This window comes from Stenella coeruleoalba (genome assembly GCF_951394435.1).
Source record: "Stenella coeruleoalba genome assembly, chromosome: 3".
NCBI classification, from domain to species: domain Eukaryota; kingdom Metazoa; phylum Chordata; class Mammalia; order Artiodactyla; family Delphinidae; genus Stenella; species Stenella coeruleoalba.
Genome location: NC_137148.1, coordinates 151123985 through 151150109, shown reverse-complemented (window position 1 = coordinate 151150109; position 26125 = coordinate 151123985). Strand labels below are relative to the sequence as shown.

General features: G+C 40.0%; 3 protein-coding genes across 14 annotated transcripts in view; 2 read left to right on the top strand and 1 right to left on the bottom strand.

Moving 5' to 3' along the window:
- The window catches only part of LOC307183199 (UDP-N-acetylglucosamine--peptide N-acetylglucosaminyltransferase 110 kDa subunit-like), a 34048-nt gene extending 17118 nt beyond the window's left edge, over nucleotides 1-16930 (top strand). Inside the window, exon 4 of the mRNA XM_079915368.1 lies at nucleotides 11875-16930. Within this exon, the coding sequence (XP_079771494.1) occupies nucleotides 11875-15024 (3150 nt within the window). The 3' untranslated portion in view covers nucleotides 15025-16930. The remainder of the gene's footprint in view (nucleotides 1-11874) is intronic.
- The window catches only part of LOC307183208 (uncharacterized protein), a 466052-nt gene that overhangs the window by 199524 nt on the left and 240403 nt on the right, over nucleotides 1-26125 (top strand). The gene's annotated exons all lie outside the window — the stretch shown is intronic.
- The window catches only part of LOC307183206 (metabotropic glutamate receptor 7-like), a 582198-nt gene that overhangs the window by 436268 nt on the left and 119805 nt on the right, over nucleotides 1-26125 (bottom strand). The window lies entirely within an intron of this gene.

Sequence of the window (26125 nt, the reverse complement as noted above, 5' to 3'; positions counted from 1 at the left end):
GAGGGAAATGTGAACAGGAGGACGTGTGGTTAATCGAGTTGTATGTTTTGACCCTAAGCTTCTCTGTGTGGGGACTTCCCTGGTGGCACAGTGGTTGGGAATCCTCCTGCCAGTGCAGGGGACATGGGTTCGGGCCCTGGTCTGGGAAGATCCCACATGCCGCGGAGCAACTAAGACCATGCGCCACAACTATTGAGCCTGTGCTCTAGGGCCAATGAGCCACAACTACTGAAGCCCGTGTGCTACAACTACTGAAACCCCAGCTCCTAGAGTCCATGCTCTGCAACGAGAGAAGCCACAGCAATGAGGAGCCCGCACACCACAATGTAGAGTAGCCCCCACTCGCCCCAACTAGAGAAAGCCCATGTGCAGCAACAAAGACCCAACACAGCCAAAAATAAATAAATTTATTAAAAAAAAAAGATTCTCTGTGGATAAAACAACATGTAAATAATTGGTTACAAAGCCACATTATTTGAAGGTGCCAGACTGCACATTAACAGTCTGACACAAAGGGACAGCACAGGAAAACTATTCAAAGATAAAGATTTTTAAATCTTTGCAGTTTGAAACCTTTTAGAGCAAGTATAATGAGCTCGACACACATTTCAACACTCAACATGTTAATCGCATGTTCAAAGCATGTCTCAAAGTCATTGGAAATAGTTGCTGTCTCTGTCTCTGATATGTAAAACAGATCTGTGATGTGTAAAACTCAGGAGGTATTGATATCCACTTTTTGGCATCTGAACAGGAAACAAAGTTGTTTCGCAGTGATAATAAAGAATGAAGTAAATGCAACAGTCAAATGAAAGACAAAGTACTGAGGGAATGTATTAACAAAACGAATCCAACTAAATTCTGGTGACCTGGGGCCTACGGTTGTACACACTGCATGGAAATACCCCAGCCGCCTACTGGCATAGGAGGAAGGGTACTGCTAAGCCCATCACAGTATAATCCTTTTAAATGTCCCTTTCAAGGTTGTCTCCACTCAACACTGAGTATAGGAAATCTTCCCATCAGGCAGAAACACTGGCTGCGCAATGATTGACCAAGAAATTAACACACTAATGAATAAATGATGCTAATTTATTTCTATCTCTGACAACGGGAAACAGCACACACTCTGTGTCAATGATATGTCCTCTTTCCCACTTTTCTAAATGGTCAATTATGTTTTTCCCTTCATTGCTTTATATCATGTGTGGCAGGCATGATGGGAAATGGCTACCAATGGTTCTGTTATTGATTTCTACCTTCCTTTCACTGTGGCTAAAGAAGATACTTTGTATGATTTCAGTTTCTTAAAAATGTATTGGTACTTGTATTGTGGCGTAACATATGGTCTTTCCTGGAGAATGTTCCATGTGTACTTGAGAAAAATGTGTATTCTGCTGTTGTTGAGTGGAGTGATCTATATATGGCTGTTAGGTTTAGTCGGTTAAATGTGTTATTCAGTCCCCCTACCTCTCTACTGATCTTCTGTCTAGATGTGTTATCCATTATTGAAAGCAAGGTATTGATCTCCAACTATGATTTTAGAACTATCTATTTCTTCCTTCAATTCTGTCAATGTCTGCTTCACATATTTGGGGGATGTTTGGTACATATATGTTTATAGTTGTTATATCTTCTTGATAGATTGAACTTGTTATCAACATATAGTGGCCTCCTTTTCCTCTTGTGATAGTTTTTGATTTAAAGTTTATTTTGTGTGATATTAACATAGCCATCCCAGATCTATCTTCCTTCCTTCCTTCCTTCCTTCCTTCCTTCCTTCCTTCCTTCCTTCCTTCCTTTTTCTTTCTCTCTCTTTATTTCTTTTTGTTACTATTTGCATGGGATATTTTATTCTGTGCTTTAACTTTCAACTAACTTGTGTCTCTTGAAATCAAGTGAGTTTTTTGCGGGCAGCATATACTTGGATTATGGATGTTTTTAAAGTCCATTCTGCCAATATTTATCTTTTTATTGGAGAGCTTAATCCACTTACTTTTTCAAAAATTACTGATGAGGAAGAACTTAATTCTGTCTGTTTCCTGGCTGTTTTCTGTATGTCTTATGCATTTTTTGCCCTTCATTTACTCCATTACTGACTTCTTCTGTGCTTAGCCGATTTTGTTGTAGTGAACTCTTGATTCCTTTTTCATTTCTTTTTGCATATAGTCTATTGATATTTTCTTTGTGGTTATCAAGAAGATTACATTCACCCTTCTAAAGTTCAACCAATATCATTTGAATTGAAACCAACTTCAATAGCACACAGAAACTCTGTTCCTCTACAGTTCCATTCCTCCTCCTTAAATTATTGTTGTCACAAATTACACCTCTATACTTTGTGAGCCCAATAACATGGATTTATGATTATTTTATGCATTTGTTTTTTCAATCATGTAAGAAATAAAAAGTAGAGTTACAAGCCAGTAGCACAATACTGGCTTTAGTATCTGCCCATATATTTATCTTTACTGGAGATTTCTATTTCTTTATACAGCTTCGAGTTGCTGGCTAGTGTCCTTTCATTTCAACCTGAAGGTTCAATTTAGCATTTGTCATAGGGCAGTGTTAGGAAGTTGTAAAACAAACGCCCTCAGCCTTTGTTCATCTGGGAATGTGTTAATTTCTCCCTAAGTTTTGAAACCAGTTTGGCCAAATATAGAATTCTTGGTGGGCAGTTTTTTTCTTTCAGCACTTTAAATATGTCTGGCCTCTTGCCTCCATGGTTTCAGATAGGAAATTAGCTATGAATCTTTTTGAGGATCCCTGCTTTGTAACAAATTTGTTTTTTCTTTCTCCTTTGGGAGTAAAGATTCTTTCTCTGTCTTTTGGCACCTGAGAGTCTGATTATACTGTTTCTTGTGGTGGCGTTCCTTGAGTTTCTCTTAGTCCTGAAATCAGGCAAAGATTTACAGCAACCAAACACATACTGAACCAGGGAAGAGGCAATTGGAAAATGGCAGGAAAGCTTTGTGGCATTTTTACTTGCCCTTGCCCCATCTACTGTTAGTGTAGTGATGGTCTTAAAGTGGTGGGGTCTTAACGCAGTGATAGTCTTAAAGTAGCAGCAGACCATTCGTAGTATGGGGCCCTCAATCCTGCTTCAGGAGGGAGCAGAAGAGCCCATACTCTCGGATTATTATGTGTATCTGTTCTAACCTGTCTGGGAGCTACCTGAAGGACTGACACAAGATGCTTATCTCTGTCTTAGCTAACCTGGAACACAGTCTGGAAAAGCAGCGGTCATTGCTCAAAAAAAGTGCAAGGTGAACTGACAAAGCACAGATGGCTGGGGCAGAAGACTGTGCATTGAAATACAATAGACCACATAAGATGCAGGAGCAAAAGTTGGGGGAGATTCTTTGGGAACTTAGAACATACAAAAAGTACACATGTGTCCAGAGAAATTAAGAAAGCCACATGCGTACTCAAGATAAGATGCATGTTCTGAAAACACCAGAGGAGTCTCTAAGCTTTTACCATGGGCTGAGCCCTGAACTCAGTGCAGGTCAGCTAAATGTTGAAGGAGTGATCCAGCAATCTGCACAATGGGGAGAGGTGTGTGGTTTTGAGTGTGCATGTGGATGTGCTTGTGTATATTTGTTTTTGTTTGTCTTAGGTGCAGGAATTCAAGGACATCTCTGTCAAAACATTAGCTAAACATGAACTAAAGGAACAGAGACTTCAGTGCCTACATACGATAAGGGGTACAGTCATTGCAAAACTAGTTTGGAAAGGTCCCTAAACAAACAGACTACTACAGCCTTCAACAATCAAAAGCTCAGAAAACCCTGGGAAAGTGGGAGAATCTGATTTCCATAGACACCACATTACAATATTTGAAAGCCAAATGTTCAACCAAAAAACTCACAAGGTATACGAAGACATGGAAAAGTATGGTCCATTTAAGAAAACAAATTAATTGATGAAACCATCCCTAAGGAAGCCCAGACTTTTCTCCATTGCATATTCTTGCCTCCTTTGTCATAGATTCATTGACCATAAGTGCATGGGTTTCTTTCTGGGCTCTCTATTCTGTTCCAGTGATGGATGTTTTTGTGCCGGTACCATACTGTTTTGATTACTGTAGGTTTGTAGCACAGTCTGAAGCCAGGGAGCATGATTCCTCCAGTTGTGTTCTTCTTTCTCAAGACTGTTTTAGCTATTCAGGATCTTTTGTGTTTCCATACAAACTTTAAAATTATTTGTTCTAGGTCTGTGGAAAATGCCCTTGATATGTTGATACAGACTGCATTGAATGCGTAGATGTCCTTGGGTATGATGGTCATTTTAACAATATTAATTCTTCCAATCCGTGACCATGGTATATCTTTCCAGCTGGTTGTGTCATCTTTCATTTCTTTTATGAGTGTCATATAGTTTCCTGGGTACAGGTCTTTTACCTCCTTAGGCAGGTTTATTCTTATGTATTTTATTCTTTTTTATGCAATTGTAAATGGGATTGTTTCCTTAATTTCTCTTTCTGATAGTTCACTGTGAGTGTATGGAAATACAAAATTTATATATAGAAATCTGTTGTATCCTGCAAATTTACCAAGTTCATGTTTGAGCTCGAATAGTTTTTTGATGGTGTCGTTCAGATTTTCTATGTATCATGCCATCTGCAAACAGTGACAGTTCTACTTTTTCCTTTCCATTTTGGAGTCCTTTTATTTATTTTTTCTTGTCTGATTGCTGTGGCTAGGACTTGCAAAACTCTGTTCAATAAAAGTGGTGAGAGTGGGCATCCTTGTCTTGTTCCTGATCTTAGGGGAAATGCTTTCAGCTTTTCACCATTGAGTATGTTAGCTATGGGCTTGTCATATATGGCCTTTATTATGTTGAGGTATGTTCCCTCTGTGCCCACTTTCTGGAGAGTTTTTACCATGAATGGATATTGAATTTTTTCAAAAGCTTTTTCTGCATCTATTGAGATGATCGTATGGTTTTTAGTCTTCAGTTTGTTACTGTGATGATAAGAGACCTAAGACAGCTACAGAGGCTAGGTGACCTTTCCTTCCCTGAATGGGTAGGTATCCTTGTTCTGCCTTCTAATTGAGTTAGTATCTGAGTAAAGAACTGCCAGGTGTCATTTAGTTCACAATACACTGCTGTGGCAATATAGAAATGAATTTGCCTAAGTCATTTGGCTTTTCTCAATTATAGTAAATGAATATACTGAATGAATACTTCAACTTAAGGAAATGTTCTTAAAAATATATTAATGTAGGCAACTTCAGTGGAGAACTGAAATCAAAACAAAACATTCAGGTAAAGGGTTGAAATAAAAGTACACTCAGTTGTATCCAGTTTCCTCTTGTAAATCTCTCTTTTTAATTTGAGTGGACAGTCACTTGAGAATATCTGACTTGGGGCTAAGGAAATCTAAGCCTTCTTGGCCACACTGTATTCTCTTATGTCATTTACTAAAGACACCAGTTGGGCTGCTGAAGAAAGCGTGGGAAAAATCAATCCCTCACATCCAAAGGGCGGCTCTTGAAAATATGTGTGTTGTTGTAGTTATTTTGCTCTTCTGGCCTCAGAAGTTCTAATCTTAACCTTAGCCCCTCATGGAGAGAGACTTTGTAAACCAATTCCCACATTACTCATTATGTGACTGTTGAAAAAGAGAAACCCAGCTCTTTTCCTGTGCTTTCAACCAGTTATCTTCTTCAAAAATCTGTTTGGATTGTTATACCTTAATCTTGCCTGGCAAGGGACTTATGGGAAGGTTCTTATTGTTTGAAAGTTTGGTGCCAGTATCTGCAAAGAAAGAAGAAAGATGTGTTTATGAAACATCCCAATAGTGAAGGTGTGTGAAAGCAACTTTTGAAAAAGTTAATCTGTCAGAGTTTAGCCGTATTATTACATTTTATTTTATTCATTGAAAATAAATAATTATCAATGAATCCTTTCCAGATTTTCTAGTTTCCCAAAGTTCCCTGTATTCACATTCTAAGAGGAAAAATGGTATTTTAAGTCACTGCTCTCCACCTTATATTATTTATAATCACTCCTCGTGGCCTCTTCCTTCCAAGAAACTTGATCCTGAGAAGTGTCCTTTGTTTGTCTTTGTGGAATAAGTGATGAGGATGCATCCTGGAGACCTGTGAGATGTTTAACTTGTGGCATAATGAAACTAGGAGAGTTCTGGGAAGATCTGGAAAGGTGGCTGGTAGAGTGTGGTCAGATGTGGTGGGAGAAGAGAGACATACAGAGAGAGGGAGAGGAAATTTTCAGAAGGAGAAAATGAAACAAATAATTAAATAAGTTTTGTTGTGTGGTGTGGGACGCAAGCCTTTCTCTCCCCCTTTCCTTCACAATGTCTTTGTTAAAGACTGTGTTTTTCATTAGTTTTACTAAGATAGGATTTGCTGTTTTGTTTGGATACTGAGAATGGACCCATGGAAACAGTTACATTTGGGTTATCTCTGACTGTCTTTAATGAAGAACATAAATATTGGCCACACTATCCATGCACATGCTATCACCATGCCTTTTTTGTTCTCTGTTCATATATCTAAGTCCTCTTCTTTCTTTAAGGTCAATCTCAAATCTCATCTGAAATGTACATTTATTGATAGACTCAACCCATAATGAACTGTCCCTTCTTTGTCCTCCTTAGGCTCTGATTATTTACAAAAACTCATTTTTGAACTTAGAAACTGTCCAATATGATATATTAGTTATTTCACCAGCATATGTTATATCCTCAACACAATTATACGCTTTTGTGGGGCTGGGATCATACATTCTGTAATTTTTCTCAGTACTTACACTTACTTTGATAAAAAGCGCATTCATTCATCTAAACATCATTTATTGGGTGTTAATTAAATATCTCAACTCAGTAAATATTGTTTGAATGAATGCATGCATGAATGAGGGAGTGTGCAATAGGTAGCCTAATGTACCGCCCAATGTGAGAAAACCAAAAACGTAAACACAAAAGCAAGCCAAAAAGTGGACCAGGACTTTCTGTAAAATATCCTGCTTTTTGTTGGATGATGCCATGAAAATCAAGATGCTCCTGAACGGTCTTAATAGCTGACCAAGAATAGTAAACAATTGAAATTCTCTCAGGCTTCTTCAACCCTATCACTGGACACATTTATACCTCTCAGGAGTGGTATTAAAAGAAGAGATTAATAAAGCTTTTATAGATGAGTTGATAAATCTCTAAATATTTAAGTCTTCATTGCCTGCTAGGTTTTCTCTATTTTGGGTTTCCAAAAGATTTCAATAAACCACAGGATAATTAAAAACTAGACATTATCTTTCTTACCTTGATGTTTTTTGATGGTAAACACCTTTTTATTGTCTCCATAGTGCTGCCTAGTTTCCACCAGTACAGTACTTAAGGGAATTTTGCTCTGGATGTTGAATATTACTTAAATAACTAAAGTAACTTCCTCAAAATTATTATTCTATTCTGGTTAGGATACTATCTGCTCTGGTTTGTTAAAATTTCCCTTTAGAGTGGTTTTAATTTTGTTTCTGATAGGGTCCTAGGATTTATTGCCACACCCATCCTGCATCTGTTTTTCTTTGAATTACTCTCCTTGCAGTTTCTGATTCATACAGGGCCTTACAGGTTAGTGACAACCTGGCCATCACAACGCTGGGAAGGAGAGGCCTACTTTTCAGAGGTGTTGATGTTTTCTGTACCTGAAGGTTTTCAAGAGATATCAATCTTCCTCACCACCGCCCTTGGCCCTCTTAATGGACTAAGCAGTTCCTCATGAAATTTCTGTAGGATATCTGTACCAACTTCTCAATATTGTTCCATCCTGAGTCTATAAATTCCTGGCCTCAAGGTAATGTTAGATTTCTAGCTCCAGCCCCTATTTACATAAGGCCTATACTAAGGAACGGAACCCACAGACATCAGTCCGCTCTTCTTTCTCTGGATTTAATTTCTCTGTTACTTTCTGAAACACGCAGGTGTTCCTTTCTTTCTTTTAATCTCAGCTATGTCCTTTTAACTTTTTCAAAATTGACCCAGAATTTACGTGTGTCTCCAGTAAGAGTACATTAAATTGAGCTTAGTCTGTTATTCTACTGGCATATTTGAGATCCAGATAATTTGCTACTTAACTGGATTCAATGACCTGTATATTTCAGGCATCTAACACTTACCATGTTCCAAATTTCCCTCCTTATAGTTAGTAATTTTCTTGGGAATCTGGATGAGATTAAATGGAATAAAGTTAGTGAGTGGCCCAGGAATGCCTGAAAGTTTGTTTGTCAGAGTGGCCAGGGAAAGTTAAGCAAGGAAGAAAAGCAAATGAAAAACAGAATCCCATTATTATGGCTGAGTTTACTCCCAGGATTCCATGCAGAGCTCTCTGTAGAGCTGGGTTGGGTTATAATTTATGCCAGAGCTCTACGTGGGGCTGACACCATCTCATGCCAAGCTCTCAGTTCTGGGCTCACGTCATCTCTGGTCCACTCTGTGGAGTGGAAACTTTGGAGGAATGGCCAATGTGTTCCGCGGTGTAGGAAGAGGGAAATTATGAATGTGACTTTCTAAATTGTAGAGGAACTAACCACTGTAAATGTGCCTTGAACTATGTTGTTTAATTTGACCAGTCAGATCAATGACTTTCCCCTTGAATGAAATGCTGCTACGTATATGAGCAGAAAAACAAAACTGGTATAAGGAATAGATGGCTAGTGGGAAGCTTCCGCATAGCACAGGGAGATGCGCTCGCTCGGTGCTTTGTGACCACCTAGAGGGGTGGGATAGGGAGGGTGGGAGGGAGGGAGATGCAAGAGGGAGGAGATATGGGGACATATGTATAACTGATTTACTTTGTTATAAAGCAGAAACTAACACATCATTGTAAAGCAATTATACTCCAATAAAGATGTTACAAAAAAAACTGGTATAAGGAGATGGAGAGACTGGGAGTCTTATTTTCCCACCAATTAACTTTGCCTCTGACCATGACCTTCCCTTTGAGTCTCCTAGACCTTGGGGATGATCGCAGCCCCTTGGGTTGGGTGACGGCAACCCCATCTTCACTAGAACCTCTATAGTTAACTTTGATTTTTCCCACTCCGTCTATCCATCCCATGTATGCAGTCAGACATTTGATCATGGACTTTTCCTGACAAAATATGCTTGAATATAACCATTTCTTTTCACTCCCACTGCTACTGCTATTGTCACTGCCTTAACTAGGGCTTTATCTTTAAGTTCTTTATATAAATATATAAATATCTATATATAAATATAATATACAAATAAATAAAATATAATATTAATTCTGATGATTTTAAAGTCTTTTCTTGATAAAGACTTTTCCTGATAAAGACACACAATATCTTATGTAAATATTTTTGTATTATCTGTTCTTAGAATTTTAGCCATATGATTCTATCTCTTGGTTTGTCTAGAACTTTTTGATTGAATGCTGGCTATTTTATTTGGCTTTTTTTGTTTTTCTCAGTGGAAACGTTGTTTTGCTTCAAAATATTTTATTCTACCTGGAAGTAGCAAATCTTCAAATTACAATTTTTTAAATGCTTTCAAATATCAATACTATAGGTGTCACAAAATCTAGAAAAATGACATTTAAAAATTAACTACTGCCAGATGTGTCTCTATAAAACTTTTCCCCCACTGTTTTAGCTATATATTCTTTAACTGCCTCCTCATACGACAGTTTATGTATTTTCGAAATAAAATTTTAAGAAATAAACTTCGTAGTTTTTAGACATAGATTTCTTGTAGCATGGTTGATTAGAATTTGCTTCTAGTTATTAATAGTTTAGAAAAGTTTATTTCAGCTTCACAATTTATTATTGATAATGTCACATTCATTTTCATTGTTAACTTTGAGAAAACCTCTATGGATTACTTCCTCATAAGTATTTACTATTATAAATGCATTACTGATCTCAGTACTGCTATAGGTTTGTGCATTACAGGGATTCTGATAAAATACTCATTCATACCATTCCATTACACACATTGTTGATGGAGTATATTCATTCATTCATTCATTCATTCATTCATTTATTTATTTTTGGCTGTGTTGGGTCTTCGTTGCTGTGCGCAGGCTTTCTCTACTTGCAGGGACTGGGGGCTACTCTTCGTTGCGGTGCACAGGCTTCTCATTGCGGTGGCTTCTCTTGTTGCAGAGCACGGGTGCTAGGCACGGAGGCTTCAGTAGTTGTGGCTCGCAGGCTCAATAGTCGTGGCTCATGGGCTCTAGAGCGCAGGTTCCGTAGTTGTGGCACACCGGCTTAGTTGCTCCGTGACATGTGGGATCTTCCCGGACCAGGACTCGAACCCTTGTCCCCTGCATTGGCAGGCGGCTTCTTAACCACTGCGCCATCAGGGAAGCCCCTGGAGTATATTCTTGACAGAAGAAAATTTCCATTTTGACTAAGCATTGATGAGAACTGAATCTTTGACTTATCTTTCACATGCCTGATGATTGAAATAATTTTCCACAGATTAGCTTCTGGTTTTGTACTTTTCAGTTGTTTTTTTCTTCTTCAAACGCACATGCTTTGAGAGCTGTGAAGTGCAAGACATGGCTATATTGTAAGGTGGGTTTTGTCCTTATGCTTCTGTGTCTTGTGCTAGGTTAAGTCAGTAGAGTAGTCAGTATGAGTACTGGAAGTTATTCCTGTAATGCGATAGTATATAGTCAATTACATATGGCGGTGTCTGAAAATCACATAATAGCCTCACTTAAAACATCTCCTTAGGGCTTCCCTGGTGGCGCAGTGGTTGAGAGTCCACCTGCCGACGCAGGGGACACAGGTTCGTGTCCCGGTCCGGGAAGATCCCACATGCCGCGGAGCGGCTAGGCCCGTGAGCCATGGCCGCTGAGCCTGTGCGTCCAGAGCCTGTGCTCCACAACGGGAGAGGCCACAACAGTGAGAGGCCCGCGTACCACAGAAAAAAGAAAATCTCCTTAGCCAGATTTCAAAAAAGCCTGTGGCCATTCCAATATGATCCAACATAGCGGAATATGATAGAAGGAAAATTGGCAAAGAAAGAGACGCTGGTCTTACCTGATGGAAGTTAAAATATCCCACCTTTGACAATTTTGCAAAAACTTATAATTCCATGAACTAATTTCTAGGGTTCTTCATAGGACCTAAAAAGGAACCCATAGAGTTGTGGAAGAACAATAGAAGCTGCTGTGATGAGAAGCCCAGGCACCGCAACAAAGAGTAGCCCCCGCTCGCCACAACTAGAGAAAGTCTGCACGCAGCATTGAAGACCCAATGCAGCCAAAATAAAAATAAATAAATAAAGATAAATAAATTTAATTTTAAAAAAGTAATACTCAGGTTTGAGGCATGAGAAGTATGATGAGGAGAAATTAGCTAATCTTTTCAGAACTTTTAAAATATCAAACTCAGTCTCTAAGATTTTAGCATTATATACAACATTGGTTACTTATTAGTGGTTTGGGAAGGCCAATTTAAAATTTTCTGATCTTACTGTATTGAAATTCACGGCCCTAATGTTTTCCACATTGACTATATGAATGATGAAGTAAAGTCAATCATGTATTTCCTTTCCAACTGGACAGAAAACAAAACTTTAAAAAGTGTTTGGACTACTGACTTTTGATTTCTTCTAAGGCAAGTGTATAGGTAATTTTTATTCCCTGATTAGGAGAAAAATGGTGGAAGAGGGCAGGGTTAAGAATTAAGATGTCAAGAGCGTGAGAGGTAGATGGCCAACCAGAGTTCCTAAGGTTCGGTGCCTGTAACTGTCGCCGCCGCTTAAGCCTGCCAAAGCAGTGGTACGGCTGCTGCCCTCATATTTGCTACCTCTAGAAACATTCTTGCCAGTAGTGGCGGCAGCGGGACTCAATTACCCCCTTTTCTCACTCTCTCCAGAAGCTCCAGATGGCGTCTTCTGTGGGCAACGTGGCCGACAGCACAGAACCAACGAAACGTATGCTTTCCTTCCAAGGGTTAGCTGAGTTGGTACATCGAGAGTATCAGGCAGGAGATTTTGAGGCAGCTGAGAGACACTGCATGCAGCTGTGGAGACAAGAGCCAGACAATACTGGAGTACTTTTATTACTTTCATCTCTACACTTCCAGTGTCGAAGGCTGGACAGATCTGCCCACTTTAGTACTCTGGCAATTAAACAGAACCCTCTTCTGGCAGAAGCCTATTCGAATTTGGGGAATGTGTACAAGGAAAGAGGGCAGTTGCAGGAAGCAATTGAGCATTACCGGCATGCATTGCATCTCAAACCAGATTTCATCGATGGTTATATTAACCTGGCAGCCGCTTTGGTAGCAGCAGGCGACATGGAAGGGGCAGTACAAGCTTACGTCTCTGCTCTTCAGTGCAATCCTGATTTGTACTGTGTTCGCAGTGACCTGGGGAACCTGCTCAAAGCCCTGGGTCGCTTGGAAGGAGCCAAGGCATGTTATTTGAAAGCAATGGAGACGCAACCGAACTTTGCAGTAGCTTGGAGTAATCTTGGCTGTGTTTTCAATGCACAAGGGGAGATTTGGCTTGCAATTCATCACTTTGAAAAGGCTGTCACGCTTGACCCCAATTTTCTGGATGCTTATATCAATTTAGGAAATGTCTTGAAAGAGGCACGGATTTTTGACAGAGCTGTGGCAGCTTACCTTTGTGCCCTAAGCTTGAGCCCAAATCATGCAGTGGTACATGCCAACCTGGCTTGTGTATACTATGAGCAAGGCCTGATAGATCTGGCAATAGACACCTACAGGCGAGCTATTGAATTGCAACCACATTTCCCTGATGCTTACTGCAACCTAGCCAACGCTCTGGAAGAGAAGGGCAGTGTTGCCGAAGCAGAAGATTGTTATAATACAGCTCTGCGGCTGTGTCCCACCCATGCAGACTCTCTGAATAACCTAGCCAATATCAAAGGAGACCAGGGGAACATTGAAGAGGCAGTTCGCTTGTACTGTAAAGCATTAGAAGTCTTCCCAGAGTTTGCTGTTGCCCATTCAAATTTAGCAAGTGTATTGCAGCAGCAGGGAAAACTGCAGGAAGCTCTGATGCATTATAAGGAGGCTGTTCGAATCAGTCCTACCTTTGCTGATGCCTACTGTAACATGGGAAACACTCTAAAGGAGATGCAGGATGTTCAGGGAGCCTTGCAGTGTTATACTCGTGCCATTCAGATTAACCCTGCACTTGCGGATGCCCACAGCAATCTGGCTTCCATTCACAAGTATTCAGGGAATATTCCAGAAGCAATTGCTTCTTATCGCACTGCTCTGAAGCTTGAACCTGATTTTCCTGACGCTTATTGTGATTTGGCTCATTGCCTGCAGATTGTCTGTGATTGGACAGACTATGATGAGCGAATGAAGAAGTTGGTCAGCATTGTGGCTGACCAGCTGGAGAAGAATAGGTTGCCTTCTGTGCAGCCTCATCATAGTATGCTCTATCCTCTTTCTCATGGCTTCAGGAAGGCTATTGCTGAGAGCCACGGGAACCTCTGCTTGGATGAGATCGGTGTCCTTCATAAACCACCGTACGAACATCCAAAAGACTTGAAGCTCAGTGATGGTCGACTGCGTGTAGGATACGTGAGTTCTGACTTTGGGAATCATCCTACTTCTCATCTTATGCAGTCTATTCCAGGCATGCACAATCCTGATAAATTTGAGGTATTCTGTTATGCCCTGAGCCCAGATGATGGCACAAACTTCCGAGCGAAGGTGATGGCAGAAGCCCATCATTTCATTGATCTTTCTCAGATTCCATGCAATGGGAAAGCAGCTGATCGCATCCATCAAGATGGTATACATATCCTTGTAAATATGAATGGTTATACCAGGGGTGCTCGAAATGAACTCTTTGCTCTCAGGCCAGCTCCTATTCAGGCAATGTGGCTGGGCTACCCTGGGACCAGTGGCGTGTTTTTCATGGATTATATCATCACTGATCAGGAAACTTCACCTGCTGAAGTTGCTGAGCAGTATTCTGAGAAACTGGCTTATATGCCCCATACTTTCTTTATTGGCGATCATGCTAATATGTTCCCTCACCTGAAGAAGAAGGCAGTCATCGATTTTCAGTCCAATGGGCACATTTATGACAATCGGATTGTGCTGAACGGCATCGACCTCAAAGCATTTCTTGATAGTCTCCCAGATGTGCAGATTGTCAAGATGAAATGTCCTGATGGAGGAGACAACGCAGACAGCAGTAATACGGCTCTTAATATGCCTGTCATTCCTATGAATACTATTGCAGAGGCAGTTATTGAAATGATTAACAGAGGACAAATTCAGATAACAATTAATGGATTCAGTCTTAGCAATGGACTGGCAACTACCCAGATCAACATTAAGGCTGCCACTGGAGAGGAGGTTCCCCGTACCATTATTGTAACCACACGTTCTCAGTACGGGTTACCGGAAGATGCCATTGTGTACTGTAACTTCAATCAGTTATATAAAATTGACCCATCTACTTTGCAGATGTGGGCAAATATTCTGAAGCGTGTTCCCAATAGTGTACTGTGGCTGTTGCGTTTTCCAGCAGTAGGAGAACCTAATATTCAACAGTATGCACAAAATATGGGCCTTCCCCAGAACCGTATCATTTTTTCACCTGTTGCTCCTAAAGAGGAACATGTTCGGAGAGGCCAGCTGGCTGATGTCTGCTTGGACACTCCACTCTGTAATGGACACACCACAGGGATGGATGTCCTTTGGTCAGGGACACCCGTGGTGACTATGCCAGGAGAGACTCTTGCTTCCCGAGTTGCAGCTTCCCAGCTCACTTGTTTAGGCTGTCTTGAGCTTATTGCTCAAAATAGACAAGAATATGAAGACATAGCTGTGAAACTGGGAACTGATCTAGAATACCTGAAGAAAATTCGTGGCAAAGTCTGGAAGCAGAGAACATCTAGCCCTCTGTTCAACACCAAGCAATACACAATGGACCTAGAGCGGCTCTATCTACAGATGTGGGAGCATTACGCAGCTGGCAACAAACCTGATCACATGATTAAGCCTGTTGAAGTCACTGAGTCGGCCTAAATAATGACTGTGTGCACAGGAGAATTACCCTGTACCTGAGCCTCAACCTTCTGGGGGAAAGGGAACTACTTTTTCCTTATCTGTACAATACCATGCTGCAGATGGGTGACAGACAATGATAAGAAATAGCACAGCCAGACTTGCTTCCTGCATGATCATGATCATGATAGGGAGAGACACAAGAGATGGGAAACTGCTGTTCCACAAGGAGTCTCCATAGAATTTTGCAGCAGCCAGGTGTCTGGAAGGTCTGGAAGGTAAGTCTGGAAGGTCTGATCTCCCTTGGTCTTCCATGGGATGGATGGTTAGTGTGGAAGGGAGATAGAGATTGCCCAGCCGTTTTGTGATTATCATGGATTGATTGAGTCTTCTGAATTAATATTTTTCTTTATATTTTGGGTATTGGAGCTTTTAAAAATGTTTGGTTTCAGGTATTTTTATTCATGTGAAGTGTGTATGATTCTCTTGAGATAAGCTTTTAAGCTAAAATATTCCTTGTTTTAGTTTCTGAACTCTACAGATAAATGGGGACTTTGCTGGTGTAGTCTTTTTATAGGTTTTGTAAACCACTTGAGCTTATATCAGTCATTTTAGTGTCTGACATAATGTTCGGAACTATCAGTGCTTTGTTGGTTTATAGATGATGGCTTAAATTCTTTTCCTGGTCCGTTTCCTTCTTCCCTTCCCCCCACTTTAAAAATTCTCCTGTAACTTGGCTAACAAAAAAACAAGTCTGATTCAAAACCTCCCAGAGTGTTTCTCTTAACCGCATCATCTGGTGCCAAATGAAGATTCTTAGGAGTGATTATTAATTCTGAAGGGCACAGTTGTGGTACTGTCACTGATGATAATAATAATGGATTTTTGGCCTAGAGTGTTGACCTATTTCACCAGTGTTTTACCGTTGACTGCCCCTCTATGCTGCTTCCAAAAGTGATAGTGTGTGTTAAGATTTTTACTTTCATTTCTAATGTTTGTTTGTTTGTTTTAGTGAGTCCTGTTCTTCCTTTTTCTTTCAGCAGAAATGAAATCCCAGGTAAGTATAAGTATTCAAATATTTGATCAGTAAGTCACAGTTATCTCCAGTACATTAAATAACTTTCATCAAAAAACATGTTATAGGTAAAAAGCTCTGAAGGACCAGCTATGTATATGATAATTATGTTTCAGACCTTCTAGGGTATTATATATAATAACTTGTCTTCTGGACGTGGTCTTGAAGTCTTTATGGATTCAGTCTCAGTAGTAGCGAACTGCACTGCTACTTGGTTTGGAGTACAAATTAGACTTTAGCCCTCCTGGAGGTTGAGTTTTTGGTATTGAAAACCATAGGAATGAAATTATTGTATTTCAACAAAGGATCGAGGGCTTGAGGCTTAAACAAGGCAACATACGTGTGGGAAGCAGTCAGCCTTGAGGGCAGGTAAGGACATGCCAGGCATGCGGCCGCTGCTCGAAGGGACTGTCCCTACTTGTTCCCCTCCTTGTTCCATTCCATGGGAGATAAATCACCAGGGCCCAGAGATCAGAAAGAATGTAAAATGAGACAAGCAAGCTGTCTCCCCCCTGCACATGCAGGTTATTTTTGATGCTTCTGGGTTTATGGGTTTCCTCCCAGGGAAGTTTATCTTGAGCCGAGACAGTCTGTAGATAATGTAAACCACCATCTGGCAACCTTCCGATTTCTAGTCTAGATAATCTGCAACTGTAGCATAATACAATTTGCCTTGCAACCATCAGTTGTCTTGATCCTTCTGATCCCACCCGTCGGTGCTACTTCAGTTCCTTACCCCTTCCCTTCTGACCCTGGGCGGTGAGATCCTCTTTCTCCGGCTGGTCCGCGGCAAGTGGCACTCGAACAGGGACCTGAAGCGTGAAGGCAATTAAAAGAAAAAGAAAGTGCAGGTAAGAGAATGCTTATGCAAAATATGTGTGGCCACCAGTAAAAGTGAAACGAATAGCGGCATAAGGCAATAGTCAGAAGTAAAATAAGATGGGGCAAAAGGGCTCAAAGATGTATGAATTATTTGCTCAGGTTTTACTTTTGATGCTTAAAGCTCGGGGTAATAAAGTTTCTGAACTTTATTGTTGACTGAATTTTTACAGCATATCCATGGTGCATCTCCCTGGTTTCCTGATGGTGGCTCTGGTGACATAGAAATCTGGCAGAAAGTTGGAGAAGATTTAAAAAATTATTACGAGTCTCGAGGGCCTACTCATACTCCTGTTGTTACATATAGTTTGTGGAGTCTGATAAAAATATGTTTAGATTCTTCTCATGATAGTGTTGATTTGAATGTAAAGTCAGAAAAACATAAGCCTCTGACAGAAGGAGAGACTGTATTAACTACTGTGTCGCCACTTCCTAAACCGAAAGAGCTAATTAATTTCAATAGTTTAGATGAAGAGGAACATTTTGACTTAACAGATGAGGCTTGTAAACATAAAAGAGAGAACTATCCTGAGGATGGTTTTCTAATGGCTGTGATAGATAAGTCAGTGAAAAAGCTGCAGGTTAATAAGGACTGTCTTCCTCAAAAATCTACATCTGTAAAAATGCTGAGTCCCTTGCAGCGCGCTGTACAAGGAGCAATAAAACGAGGAGAAGATCCTATTTTCTGTTGTCCCGTCATAGAAAGACCTGGTCCTAATAATCCTCAACAAGCTACTAGGGAGCATCAGGCTCTCCCTTTGAAAGTTTTGAAAGATTGAAAATCTGCCTGTGCTCAATATGGGCCCACTGCTCCTTTTACTGCTGCTATGGTTGACAGGAGAAGCTCTTCCCCCCGCTGATTGGAAGTCTATTGCACGAGCTTGTTTAAATGGTGGAGATTATTTAATATGGAAGTTTGATTTTTATGAACGGGCTGCTGAACAAGCAGAAAAGAATGCTGCCCATAATATTCCAGTTGATTATCATATGCTGATTGGGGAAGGACAATATCTTTCTTTACAAGATCAATTAACTTATCCCTTTGTTGCTTATCCTCAAATAAATCATTTGGCATTACAAGCCTGGAGGAAATGTCCTTCTACACACAAAACTGAAGATCTTTCAAAACTTAGACAGGGACCTGATGAACCATACGCTGATTTTGTAGATAGGTTGTCACAGGCGGTGGGGAGACTCATTGTGGACGGACTCACTGGTACAATTGTAGTTAAGCAACTTGCTTTTGAAAATGCTAATAATGAGTGTCAGGCTGCGATTCGACCTTGGAGAAAACGGGGAACATTGGAGGATTATATTCGCCTTTGTGCAGACATTGGGCCTACTTATATACAGGGTGCTGCTGTGGCTGCAGCATTAACTAACGTGGGGTTTAAAAACAATCAAAAGAAAACAAAGACTTGTTTTAAATGCGGAAAGGGCAGGTCCTTTTGCTAGAGAATGTAGATCTTTTAATTCTAACCCTAGTCCTTCCTTCCCTACTCAGAAACCTCCAGATGGTCAGAAAATCCCTGGTTTATGCCCTACATGCAATAGGGGAAAACATTGGGCACAAGATTGTTGCTCAGTGGCCCACAAGGATGGGCCACCACTGTCGGGGAACTCCTCCCGGGGCCTTCCCCGGCCCCAACAAATAATAAGGGCAATGTCTGTGTATCCTCCTCAAATTATCAATCAGACATTAACCAAAAACAAAAACATACAATATCCTCGCTCTCCAGAGCAACACCAGGAAGCGCAGGACTGGAGCTCAGTACCTCCGCCCGATATGTATTAACTCCTGAAATGGGTCCTCAGGCCCTCTCTACGGGCATCTGTGGACCTTTACCCAAGGGTTTGATGGGACTATTATTGGGAAGAAGTAGCGTCGCCATGAAAGGTTTAACTGTTATGCCAGGAGTCATAGATTCTGACTACGAAGGAGAAATAAAAGTCATGGCACAAACTATTAAAAATATAATAACTATTTCTCCTGGTGATAAAATTGCACAATTGCTACTTTTGCCCTTTGTACCTCATGGACAAATTTTACAACATCAAAAGAGAGAAACAAAGGCTTTTGGATCGTCTAATGCTGCCTACTGGATTCAGAAGATAGGGAAAGAACGTCCAGAAATGAAATGAACCATTAATGGAAAGGTTTTTTCAGGTTTGTTAGACACTGGAGCTGATGTCTCTGTTATGACGCAGGTACACTGGCCTAAACGTTGGCGCATTAGTCCTACTATTACAGAACTTCACGGAATAGGACAAAGTTCTTCTCCTATGCAAAGTAGTCAGTTTTTTTTTATGGCAAGATAGTGAGGGCCATTCAGGATATTTCCAGCCTCATGTTTTGCCTGGGCTGCCTTTAAACCTCTGGGGCCGAGATATATTAAAAGAAATGGGAGTATTACTTTATAGTCCAAACTCTCAAGTCTCTAATATGATGTTGTATCAAGGATTTCTTCCCACAAAAGGGCTGGGAACAAATCAACAAGGAACTGTCAGTCCTATTGATGTGAAAATAAAAAATGATAGACAAGGTTTGGGTTTTTCTTAGGCGCCTTGGATTCTCCACTCACTGCTGATCCAATTACTTGGCTGACTGATGACCCTGTATGGGTGGACCAATGGCCCCTCACAAAGGAGAAATGAGAAGCTGCAGAACAATTAGTACTGGAACAATTAGGGCATTTAGAAATTTCCAGTAGTCCTTGGAATACTCCTATTTTTATTATCAAGAAAAAATCTGGAAAATGTAGGTTATTACAGGATCTAAGAGCTGTTAATAAAACTATGCTAATAATGGGAGCTCTTCAACCAGGCCTACCCTCTCCAACAGCCATACCACACAATTATCATCTTTTAGTTATAGATTTAAAAGATTGTTTTTTCACTATTCCTTTGTTTCCTGAAGATAGAAAACATTTTGCTTTTAGCTTGCCTTCCTTAAATTTTAAGGAACCCATGAGGAGATTTCAATGGAAAGTATTGCCTCAGGGCATGGCAAATAGTCCTACATTATGCCAAAAGTATGTGGCTCAGGCCTTGACTCCTGTGAGAAAAAGGTTTCCATCGTTATATCTCATACATTATATGGATGATATGCTTTTAGCCACTGATAATATTTCTTTATTAGAGACTGCTTTTCCATTTTTACAACAGTCCTTACAATCATTTGGCTTGGTCACTGCCTCAAAAAAATTCAAAGACAATCTCCATTTTTATATTTGGGAAAATATATTGATAACACTACTATTAGGCCTCAAAAACTGCAAATTCGAGTTGATAATTTAAAAACATGAAATGCTTTTCAAAAATTACTTGGAGATATTAATTGGCTAAGGCCTTCCTTAAAACTTACTACTGCTCAATTACAGCCTTTGTTTGATATTCTTAAAGGTGACTCAGATCCTTCTTCTTCACGCTCTATGACTCCAGAAGGATTTCAAGCTTTACAAATAGTCAGTAGATCTATCAGTTCTACACAATTAACTAGAATTCATACTCACCTTCCAATTTTCTTAATAATTTGTCCAACTCCTCACGTGACTACTGCCGTCTTATGGCAAACTGTTGGAATTATTGAATAGATTCATATGAAAACTACACCCTCTAAAGTTATTAACCCTTATTATGAACTTATTAGTAATTTAATAATGCAAGGTAGAACTAGATGCTTACAACCTATAAGTATAGAACCTTCTCAAATTATTATCCCTTATTCAGTTAGTCAACAAAATTGGCTTTTTCAACATAGTAATGAATGGGGTCTTGCTCTTGCAGGATTTTCAGGTACCTTGGAACGCCATTACCCTGCTGATAAATTGATCCAATTCAGCAAACTTAACTCATATCTTTCCTTCTATAATTAGGCAACAGCCTGTTCCTCATGTACCTTTGGTTTTTACGGACGGTTCTTCTTCAGGAGTGGCTACTGTAATCATTGACCACAGAACAAACCTCGTTAAAGAAACTTCCTTGACTTCAGCTCAACGTGTTGAACTGTATGCTGTCATTATGTCTTTTAAACATTTGCCTTCTATATCTTTTAATTTGTTTTCTGATAGTAAATATCTTATTAGCTTGTGATTTCTTCTGGAGACTGCGAGCATAGGACATACTAATGACCCTGAATTATCATCCTCTTTTTGTTTGCTTCAACAGCTTATTCGTTCCCATGATGGTCCTGTTGCAGGTCTGTATATCCGTGCTCATTCTAACTTGCCTGGTCCATTGACTAAACTTAATGCGACTGCAGATGTTTTAACTCGATCTAAACGTGATCTTTATCCTGTACATTTTCCTCCCAAGAATAGAGTTGAAGTTACTCCTCCTCCTCAATCTCTTTTCCCTAAAGCAGGACAGGTCCCAATTTACCGTACTCCTCCTTTCCGTTCATCATGCTGTCAAGAATGGCTAATGTACTGCATTCATTATCTTCATACTCTTGATACTCATGGTCCATGTCCTGGACACCCTCATATTATGGTAAGTTATGATCAAACTGCTTCACAAGCAGCACAGCCGTTGCACGCTTTACACCGTCAGTCGGCGGCTACATTGCACGCACAATTTTCCCTTACTGGTGAAGCCGCCCCACAAATTGTTAAGCAATGCCCACAATGCTTACCTCACCTTCCTGTTCCACATTATGTTGTTAATCCTCGTGGATTATTACCTAGACATTTATGGCAAATGGATGTTACTCGTATTCCGTCTTTTGGGAAATTACAGTTTGTTCATGTCACTATCGATACTTATTCTGGTTTCCTCTGTGCTACAGCACAGACCGGAGAAGCTACTAAACACGTTATCACTCATTTATTACACTGTTTTGCTTTCATGAACCTTCCCAAAATTATTAAAACAGATAATGGGCCCGCTGCTTTTGCAACATTTTGTAATTCATTACAAAATTACCCATATTACAGGCATTCCATATAACCCTCAAGGACAACGTATTATAGAACGTGCAAATAGATCTTTAAAGCTAACTATTGAAAAAATAAAAAGGGGGGAATTGTATAGAACAACGCCACATAACCTTATAAATCATGCTCTGTTTATTTTAAATGTTCTCACTGTTGACAAATTTGGCTGCTCTGCAGGGGGAAGGTTGGTGGCTGAGCCAAGATTGGCCTCTCAATCTCCGGAGGTCCTCTGGAAAGATCCGTTAACCAGCACTTGGCGTGGTCCTGATCCTGTGTTGATTTGGGGACGTGGTCACGTGTGTATCCTTCCCAGATCAGTGCCTGGACCTTGCTGGCTTCCTGAGCGCTTAGTCAAGCAAATAGATGGCTCGCCACAGCTCACCTAGTTCAGAAGATGAAGAAGCTCTGCACCTCTCCTGAAAATTTGACAGTGTTGATTCAGAAAAAGAAGAAGAAGAGGAGAGCACTTGCCAGGACGACTCAAAGGAGTGATGTTCCAACTTGGGGACAAATTAAACAACTGGTTTCATGAGCTCAAGAGTCAGTGAAACAACAGAATAATCCTGTTACACCTGTAACTTTATTTTTGGTTATGTTGGCAACCATTTCATGTGTTCCCTTTGTTAATGCAGCAACTTACTGGGCCTATGTACCTTATCCTCCACTATTACAACCCATATCTTGGTCTGAAGCAGAGTTTCCTGTATTTTACAATGATAAGTGTTTATGGGCCTCTTATTGGGAATATAAAACAAATCAATATGTCTGTAAATTATACTAACTGGTTTAGTACCCATCCTGTCTGTCTTAGCCCATTGAATCTGGAAACTGGATGTGTAAAGGCTATTAGTTATGAGCATACAGATGTTTATGAGGGAACGGATCAATCAATTAGTTTGTCAGGCTCTCCAGGCATCCTTCGTTTTACAGGAACCAACATTACTCTTACATGCCCGGCTACCAGCCGACGAGAGGATCTTAAGGATACCATCATTTGGTATAAAATGGGCAACCTATTAATATTAGAGGTCGAATCTCATACGCCTCACCACTTAGGGATTCCGCTATTACTATAGCCAAGGTTACAGGTGAAGATTCAGGAAATTATTTCTGTATGAAGCGTTTACTTGGAGGACAAGGGATACTTATAGCTGGACGTAAGGTTACTATGCTTAACAGAAAATCAAAAAATCAATTGCCTCCCCTTACGACCGTTAACTTTCCTGGATCCAATTTTGAACATTGCAATGCATCTTGGAATAATAACCAAATATGGTGTACTATAGATTATACCAAGGTGTCAATTCTTATCTCTTCTTTTCCCATCATAGATAGGTTTATCACATTTCAAAAGAACTGGGATATATGGAAACTAGCTCTAACTTATTCCAATACACCTGTTATAACTTGTGTTGCTTCTCCATATACACGTTTGTGTGGTTCTATTAACATTGGTAATTCTTCCAAAGGAGGATATAATATTAGCTGTGTTAATTGTATTTTTAGCAGTTGTATGTTCCCTTCTGCAGGAACGCAATCTGTGCTTATACTAAAGCAACCCATGTATGTTATGGTGCCTGTACATCTGAGAGAACCTTGGTATGAAGATACTGGAGTACAGGCATGGGTGGAAGTCTCTAAAGCCTTGCAGAGGAGACGCTTTCTTGGGTGGCTAATAGTAAGTTTACTTGCGTCGGCTGCTCTGTCTGCTACTGTGGCTACTGCCGGTCTTGCTCTTTCACAGAGTATTCATCATGCTCACTTTGCTAATCAGTTATCTCAACATACCAGTCTTGCTTTATCTTTACAAAGTCACATATATTTACGGATTAATAACAAGTTAGATGAATTTAAAAACGCAATTTTGGGGATTGGAGATCAGATGGCAGCATTAAAATTGAGGATGCGTTTAGCTTGTCATGCAAAGTATACATGGATGTGTGTTACTCCTTAAAAGTACAGTGACTGTATTTGGGAATGGGAAAAAGTAAAAATGCATCTGCTGAGTGTTTGGTCAGATAATAATATTAGTCTTGATCTTAAGAAATTAAATGCTGAAATTCAGGATATACAAAATACACATCTTGATGATGTTTCGCCAGAAGATGTAATTCAAACTTTACTGGATCATTTAAAGTGGTTAAACCCTCAGTCTTGGATTACTGGAAGGTTGTCAGGATTTATTACCCTGGCCATAATTTGCCTATTATTGATAATAATCTCATGTCTGTTTCGTATCCTCATGCAACAGTACACTACTCTCGGCACTAAACTTCATGGAATTATTTTGCAGCAAAAGTTAAAAAATAAAAAAGACCTGTGGGAAGCAGTCAGCCTTGAGAGCAGGTAAGGACATGCCAGGCATGCCGCCGCTGCTCGAAGGGACTGTCCCTACTTGTTCCCCTCCTTGTTCCATTCCATGGGAGATAAATCACCAGGGCCCAGAGATCAGAAAGAATGTAAAATGAGACAAGCAAAGCTGTCTCCCCCCTGCACATGCAGGTTATTTTTGATGCTTCTGGGTTTATGGGTTTCCTCCCAGGGAAGTTAACCTTGAGCCGAGACAGTCTGTAGGTAATGTAAACCACCATCTGGCAACCTTCCTTTTTCTAGTCTAGATAATCTGCAACTGTAGCGCAATAAAATTTGCCTTGCAACCATCAGTTGTCTTGGTCCTTCTGACCCCATTCGTCGGTGCTACTTCAGTTCCTTACCCCTTCCCTTCTGACCCTGGGCGGTGAAATCCTCTTTCTCCGGCTGGTCCGCGGCACACATGAATATATGTCTTTGTCTTGCTGTACTGCACCTGTGCTGTCTAGTAACAGATATTTTGTCTGCTAGTAGTGTTCTAGATTATGTCTTTCCAAAGCGCTGAGGCAGTGCACCTATTCTGTAGTTGCAGCTGATGCCTGAATGTAGCCTAGCTGACAAATTATTGATTAATAAGAACTTGAATTTCTCAAAGATTTGTACTGTTAACCAAAATCTGAGCAAGGAGTCTCAAATGTAATTCTTAGCCAGAATTACATGTTAATGAACCATTTAACAGTGTGAATCAAGGAACATCAGTGTAAGGATTTCTTTTAATTTATTTTTTACCTGCTTGAAATATCAGTTAAAGTTTGCCAGCTTGGTTGCAGATGAACGGACGTTGGAAGTTCACCAAACTACTTAATGTGGGATAGGATAATAGACTTCCAGCGCCCTCAAGGCTGTGACCTTGCAGCCATTTTACATAGCACATCCTCCTCCTATAGGGATGAACCTTTCCCTGGCCCGAAAAGTAGCAGCTCTGTTGAAGCTTTGCTTATTGTAACAGGATTTTGTTTCCAGGTTACATGTCTGTGGAAGACTTAATTCTGAATAGAGATATAGATATTACTGGAAACGAATTGTTTTTTCTATTATACTCTGATTTATCAAAAAAGTAAAACATTTAAACTGTGCTACAGAAATTCAGAAGTTGTCTTGCAATCTTTAAACAATAAATGAATGAGTTGCCCTTAAAAAAAAAAAAAAGGATTAAGCAGTTAAGCTGTTGGTCCCACATCAGACAAATTTTCCTATACCTTCTGTCAATATTGTTAACAGAGACTGTTATTTTATTAATCCTTATGATCCCGTGATTCTTTCTTTCATGTTTCAGGGCACAGCAGGTGAGAGAGTGGATTTGTTAAGCTGGGTGGGTTTATCCTTCTTTTATGCGTTCATTCAATTTTATGTTCATTTACTTATTGTACACACATGGCAATAGAAGCTGCTAAAGCAATCATTGCTATTCTGCAAAACAACAAGGCACAGAAGCAGATGTCTTATTTCTGAGATTTCTCCCCCCAGGATTATTATGATTAAAGATCCTTTCCCCCCACTCCCTGGAGAGGACAAGGGGCTGCTCGCTGGAGGTTTTTTAATGACTTGGGGAAAGGCTCAAATATCCCCCCGTTATGGTAATCCACCCCAGGGGCAAACCTCACAAGAATATTATGAATTTATTTTATTGTTCTATCCTTGCAAAGGTAATACTCAGCTCATTAGAATATGAAAACTATACTGTCAAATTTCAGAATTACATGGATGAAGAAAATCACCAGTGGCATCATATCACGTGTGTTATAGTTGTATTTACTATATTGACTCTATTAACTATGTTGTGTTAACAATATATTGTATAACTATATATTGAAAAGGCAAAATGCTGTAACTTATTTCAGAAAAAATAATTATGTTGGCAAAC